Source organism: Euphorbia lathyris, chromosome 7 (assembly GCF_963576675.1).
Source record: "Euphorbia lathyris chromosome 7, ddEupLath1.1, whole genome shotgun sequence".
NCBI lineage: Eukaryota > Viridiplantae > Streptophyta > Magnoliopsida > Malpighiales > Euphorbiaceae > Euphorbia > Euphorbia lathyris.
This window is the reverse complement of record NC_088916.1, coordinates 81,052,472-81,062,187: the sequence shown is the minus strand read 5'-3', so window position 1 is coordinate 81,062,187 and position 9,716 is coordinate 81,052,472. Positions and strand designations below refer to the sequence as shown.

The following is a 9,716-nucleotide window of genomic DNA, read 5'->3' as shown; positions in this document are numbered from 1 at the left end:
CAGGAGCGGCAAATTATTAGAAGCATCTGGTTCTCCATGTCAAATGGAGGACCTCCCATACATATTTTGACACGTGTAACATGGACCCACACATATTATAAGAGGTCCCACTATTTTAATTATTACGTGAGATCACAATACACATATCCAAATGTGAATTAAAGGTTCTTCGAGTGATATAGAAAACCCGGTGCTTAATATAAGAACTCGTATCCCTACTCCATTTACATCTCTAGTTGTCATTCCGACTCCAAAATCAGGCCGAAGGAGTCCGGTGGGCCATTATCTTCTACATGGCCTAATGATTTGGACTTAAAGAAGAGGTTTGGGCCAAATTCTTACTGGACTACGGCTGGGCCGAAATGAAATGCCTATTTTGCCGTCAAACAAATTTCATAAACCAAAAGCTTCACTGAAGGAAAAACTGAAGAGAAGAAGAAGAAGAAGACAATGGCGGAGTCATGTGCCGTGTGGATTCTGACCGCATTCGCCGTCTTGACGTTCACAGTCGTTTCGGCCATCGACGACAAGTGCGCTGCGTGCTATGCGGTTGCAGTAAGTACTATGTCTGAGTTTCTCTAAGTCCATCACGGTCTATTCTATCTCTCGCATTTTCTATTGCAATTTAGTTTGCATTGAAGAGTCTTCTCCTGATCATAGCTTCAGATCTTATAACTTTATTTGTATAATCTCGCAATTTTCTAATTTGATCGTGGAATAAAAAGTGTTTTAGTAATCAAATTTAGTTGCTAAATGCTTTGAATTGCGGAATCTGATACGATTCTTGTGGAAAATGCTATGCAGGAGGAGTTAGAGCGCGGTCTTTCTAATGTAAGGATTTTTCTGTTCTTTCAGCGCCTTTATTGAATCTTTGTTTAGCTTTCTGATGTGATTTTCGGTCGCAGTTTTGTTTTTGAGTTAGTTATGTTTTTTATAATTTGCGACTTTATATGTAGGAAAAACCGAGAAATCATTTGGACATGAGAAATCGCTTAAATTCTAAAGGTCAGCGTGAAGGAAAGGTAATCGATTACAGGTATTACTTCAATATTTCCTGTCAGCTTCCGGAGAAAAAGAGGATAGGATACTGTTTTGTTTTTAAATAAGCAATGTGCTTTCCTTTCAGTGCCCGGAAATTTGAAAAACTGCATATGCTGCAGTATAGGACGTGGCTTTTTCTATTAGGAAAAAGGATTTCTTCCTGGCAATGTCAAGACAAAGTCATTTGATCTTCTTGTTACCATTGGGCTTGTAGCTGTGTTAATAAATGTTTCCCTCCTAATGAAAAACGTTCAGTCTTTGGTATACATATTTTCTGATAGATCACTTATTGCTTTGCTCTGAGAAATCTCACTCTCTGTAGAATATCATCAACTGTTGCTTGAAATTTGAATACCCAAAGTTTAAACTGGTCTATGGCTTACTGTACAATTGAAGGATGATGCTTGTTTAGGTTACTCTTTTATCTTTACCCTATCCCATACATGAACTTGAACAAACTGCACGATATACAATGGAGGACTAAGTTGTGATTTCAAACAAGGGCTGGGAACAGTAGATTACAATTACATCAGAAAATGGTTTTGCACAGTCTAACTCATATCTATTTCACCTATACTAAAATAGCGGACTAGATAGGACATCTAAGAAAATCAAAATTAACTTAGAAAATCAAAATTTACTTCCATTTTTTTATGTAGATAGGACATCTAAGAAAGCTGCACTTTACTCAAATCCCATCGGTACATAACTTTCTGTGGTTTCTTTTGAAATGAATATTCTGAATTGTGTTTAGATTCTGTAATAACATCTATTCCTATTCTAATTATGCAAATTTTCAGAGTCAGTGACCTGAGAGTTGTTGAACTTTTGGATGGGCTTTGTGACAAAATGCAAGAATATACCCTTCAAAAGGTAAATTCTACTTCAGAGTGCTTTTGTTTTCAAGGTTTTCCTTTTGTCAGACATTTTCTTCATCCATTTTTAAGGAATGACATGTTTTAAAAAGTTTGAACTCATCATATTGTCTTTTGCTTTGGAATATATATCATCAGCATCTTTTAAAAATTGGATTGAATTTTTAGCAGCTTTGGTAGGCATGCTTCCAATCCAATATAGAATTGAGAATTCCCATTCACATCTAAAATGTTCACCTACAGATGGAAACTTTACATATTCTGTCTAGATTTTAATATGCTGCTCGTTCAAGATTCATCTTTTCATCTTTGCAGGTAGATTCAACTAGAAGCTCGTGGGTCAAAGTGGATAACTGGGACAATCTTACTGCTAGTATGTGCTTTCTTGTGATAGTTAGCTACACTTAACCATCTGTTCTTTTTATTTAGGCTAATGTGCTTTAAAGTCTTGAGCTAATGCCTAGTCAGTCGTTTTACTCTATATATGTAGCTTGATGTTTTTTTATGGATAAATTATAGTTTTCTGGTATCATATTTTTTTCTCCATAATTGATGATGTCCTTTTGACTTTGTAAAATGCCTTTCTTAACTCCCAGAAGTTTATTGAGAGTTTCTTGTTCTTTAAACTTCTTCATTTTAGGCTTGCTTAGTTGTGTAACCATTTTTTGTTTATATCTTGTAATAGATAAGCAAGAAGCCCGAGCACATTCAAAAGCGATGTCATCTTATTGTGGAAGGTGGGATGTGTGAATGGTTTTCAATTATTGTCATATTTCAAGTCATTATATAACTTAATATATTTACATTAGGTAAAGTACATCCATGGCTCCTAAATTTCATTTCGTGACATAAAAGTCCTTGAACTTTACATTATTGTAACATTAAAGTCCAAATCAAAGAAATCCGTTTAAAAAATTAATAAAACGATGATTTGGACTTAGTTTGACTACATCATTGGCTCATTTTTATCTATGTCACCATAAATTATGGTCAAATACTTATTTCCGGATCATCTTTTTTTTAAAGTTCAAGGATTGTTATGTCACTAAATAAAGTTTAGGGGTCATAATGTTAATAGCTCTATAGTTCAGGGGTCATGGATGTATTTTATCCTAGTTACTTTCTGTTCAAAGGGTGTTAAAGCAATTAAGACCATAGGTTACTAAGTTTAACTCATATTGTTTAAATGGAACAGGTTACTGGAGGAAACTGAAGATGAGGTGAGTTTTTTCAGTCACTGCACATAGAAAGCTGAATATATACTGTTACTGACATCAATCTATGTTGCAGTTGGCTGATTTGATAAAGAAAGGTTCTGTTAATGTAGGAGGTGTGAGCAAAGTTCTATGTCAGGATTTGAGCAAGCATTGCAAATCAAGGTAAAAAGCATCCTAATCTTTTCGATTTTTGTTGATTAAGCCCTAATCTCTCAATTTGACACATTAACCTTCGATCAATTATGACCACACACATTAAGCCCTTGGTTACAATGAAAGTTAGCTGTGACTGTGAATGTAAAACCCAGTTAAAAGATCGTTATTCATTTTATCTGAAATTGAAATTGCATTTTTTAACAGTTTGAAAAGCAGTTTTTTACATGTCACCTTATAGCTATAAAAAAAACTAAAAAATGTTGTTTCAGACACGTGAAATGAGTAACTCCCTTGATGTTCACAGAACTTTTTTGATACTTGGGGGCTTAATATGTATAATTATAATTGATTAAGGGTTCAATGTATTAAATTGAAAGATCAGGGGCCTAAAAGGTGCTTTTCTCCTCGAGAAGTATTAGAGGATCACAGGCATCGATTCTCTCGTACAAGGTTCCATGTTTCTGTTTATGAGAATGGAATTTTAGCAGTGTATGCTGATACCAGACTTAGCTTTAAAGGTTCACCAAGTGATGATGCATTGTGACCTAATTTGGAAGAATTAGAATCCAACTGTGAGTGTGACTATAAATTTTAATATTGGATTAGTTTGGAAGAATTAGAATCCAACTGTGATGGTATACCATGGTGCATGTTGTTTGCAGATGATATTGTGTTGGTCGATGAGACGAAAGGAGTGGAGAGGAAGTTGGAACTATGGAGACAAACTCTAGAATCTAGAGGCTTTAAGTTGAGCCGAAGTAAGACAGAATATTTGGAGTGTAAGTTTGGCGGCCATAGGAGTAGGGAGGCAGGGACAATCACCCTAGATGGGAGAGTTGTTCAGGCCTCGGATTGCTTCCGGTATTTAGGATCTATTATCCAAACGGATGGAGAAGTAGATGGAGATGTTGCTCATAGGATTAAAGCTGGTTGGTCGAAGTGGAAGAGTGCTACGGGTTTCCTTTGTGACCCCGGCATGCCTAATAGATTGAAGGGAAAATTCTACCGGACGGCAATTAGACCAGCATTGTTATATGGTACGGAGTGTTGGGCAGTGAAACACTGCCACATCCATAAGATGTCGGTGGCGGAGATGCGTATGTTGAGATGGATGTGTGGTCATACGAGAAAGGATCGGGTGCGTAATGAAATAATTAGGACAAAAGTAGGGGTCACATCTATTGAGAATAAAATGAGAGAAAATCGACTAAGGTGGTTTGGCCATGTGAGACGTAGAGCGCTTGATGCGCCGGTTAGGAGAACCGAAGAGTGGCAAAGGGATGTAGTGGTGAGGGGTAGGGGAAGACCTAAGCAAACTTGGAGGAGGGTGATCGAGAGTGATATGAGTTTACTGGGAATTGAGGAAAATATGGTAGTGGATAGGACGGAGTGGAGGGAGCGAATTTGTGTCGCTGACACGACTTGATTTCACGGTTTTTATATGATGGTTCATGTTAGCCGACCCCGAATCATTTCGGGACTAAGGCTCTGTTGTTGTTGTTGTATTAGTTTGGAAGAACACTACACACTTTATGTCAAAAAGTATAAGCGTACAGTTGCATGATTACGCCAATACTTAAAACACATTAATAGATAGATTAAGAGGAGATTTCAGAAGTCTCAGGGACACAAGAACTCATATTATACAGGTTAAAATGATTGAAGGTCATCAAAGTTTGGAGTCCATTTTACAATGGTCACTAAATTCATTTTCTTTCAATAAAATCACTCAATATAATCACTGAATTTCAGATTTTATTTCAATAATCATTCTGGCCAATTTGTTATAAAAACTCACTAGAAAGTTGGTGTGGTACCGAAGACACTAAACTATATGCCAGTTAAGCATCATATCAGCCATGTCTGACTTTTACGGTTAGCGTGACAGAAAGGTGGCAGCCACAAAAATATTCTAAAAAATTACATCCTTGTTGGATGTGGCGCTCAGTAGCATATACTCAACTGTCTTCTATGTCAAGTTTAGGTGAGTTTTTAAACACAAATCGGCCCACATTGATTTTATAATAAAATATGAAATTTAATGATTTTATTGAAATAATGAATGTTATATTCCCTAGCCAGAATCAGGATCGTGTCACAGAGCGGTTAACTGAAAAGTCTTGCTTTAGCAGCTGCCTTTTATAAAAAAAAAAGGGCGGCCCGGTCGCACTACACGTCCCCGCTGAGCGAGGGTCCGGGGAGGGGTCCCACCACAAGGGTGTACTAGGGGAAGCCCCTGCCAATTTATTTGGCAAGAGGCCGCTCCTAAGATTCGAACCCGTGACCTCTTGGTCACACGACAACAACGTTTACCGTTGCGCCAAGTCTTGCTTTAGCAGCTGCCTTTTATCTTTGTTATTATTTATTGGTCACCTATTTTGAATAACGTTCAGCTCGTCAAAAGGAGGCTGAAACCTTGGACCTCGTTAAGGGAGAGCTACAATCTCTAGGTTAACCATAAAATTCTGCCTATCTTTTAATCATTGTCCTTTAAATAGGACAAGTTCAGGACATAATAGGAAGCTTAAACTAAATCAGACTCCTAATGGAAAAACTAATTTAGTTAAATAGTCTCCTCCTAATGAGAATAAAACTAATTTAGGGATATATTCTAATCCGTAACAATGAAACAGATCCCAAACTTCAAACTTAAGTGAGTGTTGGTGGAATTTACCATATGAAACAACATGTAGAAGTGGATTAGGAAGTAAGGAAAATGGCTTAATAATACATGTGTTGTATGTTGTACTTGGCCTAAAATTTCAACTGCCCTCTAAACTTTTAAATGTTTCAAATGACGCTCATATTCTTATCCAATTGCATTCAAAAACTCTCTCTTCTTGTTCAATAGCATTCAATAACTCTCTGGTGTCGTTTGGTTCATGGAATGAAATGGAATATTTATTCCCAAGGAATAGAATAGGAAAGAATAGAATAAATATCCTTAGGAATAAGTATTCCTATGTTTGTTTGACGGAATAAGATAAGATGTAATAGATAATTTTTGTATTCAAAAGACAACATTATCCTCAAATGTAATGCTTTTTCTTTTAAATTTTTTAACTAATACCATCAATTATTCAAATGTAATTTTGCAAATGAGAAAGATATAGTCTTAGGAATACTTATTTCCTAGGTTAAAATAAAGAATAGCTATTCCACAAAAACATGGAATACACATTCCATCCAAAAATTTCAACCAACTGTCTCTATTCTCTAGGAATAGCTATTCTATTCCTCACCCATTCCATGAACCAAACAAGCTCTTTATTTTTGTCTAATTACGTTCAATAACTCTCTATTTTTGTGAACGTTTAAAGTTCCTAATTATTGGTCTATTTGGCATTTGTTTTTGACATGTGGTGAGCACTTTAATACGTGGCGGAATGTGTCTTCCATTTTCAGCATCCAACAAATTCTATTGAGAAATAGATGGTTATTGGATGCAATTGGATAAGAATAGGAGTCATTTGAAACTCTTAAAAGTTTAGGGGCAGATTAAGTTTTGAACGGGCAACAGTTGTATTAGTCCAAGGAAAATCTACTTCAACTTGCGAGTTAGAAAAATAAAATATTTTTCGGTGTTGCCTACAACATCGGAAAATGGAAAGAAGTGGTGAGTGCTAATGTTTTCAAAAGGGTAATAAGGTATGGAGTAGGGTTCCAAAAGCTTAGGAAAACGTTTACTCTTTTCCCGTTTACTTATTTGCCTAAGCCTTTGTTTAGGAGTTGAGAGGTTAACGGAGTTAAGAGTTAGATGATGTAATGGAAGGGTGAAGGGAAGTGATGTAAATGAAGGTTAAAATTTAACCTTGTTTGAGAGTTTATGGAGGGAAAAAGGAGTTAAAATGTTAGTTTTCATTACTTCCATTAACTCCCATTTTGGAGGTTAAAGTTTAGAGTTAATGGGAGTAAAATGTTAACTCCTATTTCATTTACTCTCAACAAAAAAACTTCCAAACAAGTTTAATTTAAAATTTTATATTCCATTACTTTCATTAACCACCTCCAACCTCCTTCCAAATAAAGCAAAAACACTGGAACATTAGAAAAATATTTTTCGGCAAAAAAAAATGAAGGCTGGGATTTTGGAGGTTAATAAAGATGAGAGTTAAAGGAGGTGATGGAAAAGAAAGGGAAGTCCTCGAAATGAAAGTTAAAAATTAACCTTGTTTGAGAGTTTATAGAATGTAAATAAGGTTAAAAGTTTAACTTCGTTTAAATATACTGGGGAAGAAAAGTTAAATTTACTCCGGAGAGATAATTTTTTTTAATGAACCTTCTGTTACATCCATTAACCCCCGATTTGGAGGTTAGACGTTAAAGAAGTAAACATTTAACATCCATTAACCTTCATTTATTCTCTAAAAAAACTCCGAAACAAAGTTATTGTAATATTTAACCTTTCATTTCTCTCATTTACGAGTTCTTATATTAAGCACCCGGTCTTCCATGTCACTTGGAGGACTCTCAATTCACATTTGGATACATGTATTGTGACCCCACTTAATAATTAAAATAGTGGAGCCTTTTATAATAATTGTAGATCCGTGTTACACGTATCAAAATATGTATGGAAGGTCGTCCGTTTCCCCTCGTTTACCTCCATTACCTCCAAGGGCTAAATGTCTGCAACTTTATTTAGTTTCCTTTCCCTCCTATAAACAACTTGGATAGGAACTGTGATTTCATTTTAAAAAAATGAACATCTTTGTTTGCAGTGATACTCATCAGGGAAATGGCAAGAAAGACTCAGATGAGTCAGACTCGGATGACTCAGACTCGGAATCTGATGACGAAAGAGATGGAGAACTCTGAGAGACACTCTTGCCTTAAAAAAAGGAGATATTTATCAACTTGGAAAAGGAGGAGTTTCCATGACTAGAAATTAATAGTCTTCTCCTGTGAAAGGTACACCTATAAATTTTTTGTTTCTACGCGTAAGTGTCAGAATGTTTGATTGCATAAAAACAATTGACTATACAAACATCTTTCTTTTGTCAAGAATTGCGGCCTCTTGTCTGTTTCCTATCATATTTCTTTCTCCTGTTCAGATTATATGCTCCTACTTTTATTATTAGGCTTAATATCTTTCGAGCTCCCTCAAGTTGTCCCAATACTGCAACTGACCCCGAACTTAGACTTGTGATAACTAACTCCCTCAACTTGCTTATTTGGAACAAATAACCCTCAAATTGCTAAATTGGAACAAATAACTCCTCAAATTGCTTATTTAGAAATTAGAATAAATAACTCCTAAACCCAACATAATATTACATCAGAAATAACGGGGTGTTTGTTAGGAGGGATATAGGAGGTGGGATAGGGATAAAAAACACGAGATAAGTTATCCCGTGTTTGTTTGAGAGATAGAAAAGTGAGACAGGTGAGGGATAAGCCTCTTATCCCTCAAATCCTATACTCAGGGTGGAATCCGTCTTATCTCTCAGATTAATGTTATGTAGTTTAAATAAGGTTAAAATAGTAAAATGTATTATTTTATCTCTATCTCTATCATACATACCAAACATTGAATAATAATTCTCGACTATCATATTTTTATCCTTATCCCAACCATTTATCCTTATCTCTGTCCCAACCTTTATCCTTATTCCTATCCCAATAGAATACTAAACGCCCTCTAAAAGATTTCAAAATATCACTTGCTACATCTAACCAATCTACTAATACATTAACTAAAAGGGCAAAAAAAAAATCCCGAAATAACCTATTTAAGGGGTTATTTGTTTCAAATAAGCAATTTGAGGAGGTTAGTTGTCACAAGTCTAAGTTCGGGAGGTCAGTTGCAGTATTGGGACAACTTGAGGGGGTTTGGAAGGTATTAAGCCTTATTATTATAGGCTTAATACGTAGACTTGTCCAAAGATGTTGATGTCCCCTTAACTTTCAGGATGCTTGATAGCTCTTGAACTTGCTTAAAACAACTTAAAACATAATTAATTAATACTTTGGTTACATAGAAGTAAATGATATATGAAAGGTGTTGCACACATCTTACAAAAGTCAAACAATTAGATACGTAAGCGACGCACGTAGGAAAATGAAAAAAGGTTAATTGATTTTTTTCTCTCAATGAAATCCAATATCTCTCGTTATTTGAGCAAAAATTTTGACCTTTTTTGCTCCAATTATAATTTATAACAACACTTCTTCCCGATATACCAAATTTTCAAAGTGTTTCGATAGCTCTCTCAACTTGCTTAAAACATAGTCAATCAATCTTTCTGTTGTAAAGAAGTAAGAGGCAATGTGGAATTTGTGTTTCACGCATCTTGAAAAATTCAAACGAATTGATACTTAAACGATTCGTTGGAATCGAACTGACACGTAGGAAACAGAAAATGGGTTAATTTTTTTTTTCACCGTGAAAACCAGTTGTAACAATTTTCCCTCTCGAATAAAACAT

At 35.4% G+C, this 9,716-nt stretch overlaps 1 protein-coding gene across 1 annotated transcript; it reads left to right on the top strand.

Moving 5' to 3' along the window:
* The first annotated feature begins 395 nt into the window (after positions 1–395).
* LOC136200778 (uncharacterized) lies at positions 396–8,342 on the top strand. The gene is made up of 9 exons (XM_065991220.1): positions 396–555; positions 805–831; positions 957–1,036; positions 1,842–1,914; positions 2,232–2,289; positions 2,602–2,653; positions 3,112–3,136; positions 3,207–3,295; positions 8,011–8,342. The coding sequence occupies exons 1-9, from the start codon at positions 451–453 to the stop codon at positions 8,105–8,107; spliced, it is 606 nt and encodes a 201-aa protein (XP_065847292.1). The 5' UTR covers positions 396–450; the 3' UTR covers positions 8,108–8,342.
* Positions 8,343–9,716: the final 1,374 nt, after the last annotated feature.

What these genes read in the sequence shown, in the direction of transcription:
- LOC136200778 (XM_065991220.1), top strand. Translation starts at nt 451, where the DNA reads ATGGCGGAGTCATGTGCCGTGTGGATTCTGACCGCATTCGCCGTCTTG. An exon ending in CTGCGTGCTATGCGGTTGCA is followed by an intron (nt 556 to 804) that starts GTAAGTACTATG and finishes AATGCTATGCAG; the next exon opens with GAGGAGTTAGAGCGCGGTCT. An exon ending in AGCAAGCATTGCAAATCAAG is followed by an intron (nt 3,296 to 8,010) that starts GTAAAAAGCATC and finishes CTTTGTTTGCAG; the next exon opens with TGATACTCATCAGGGAAATG.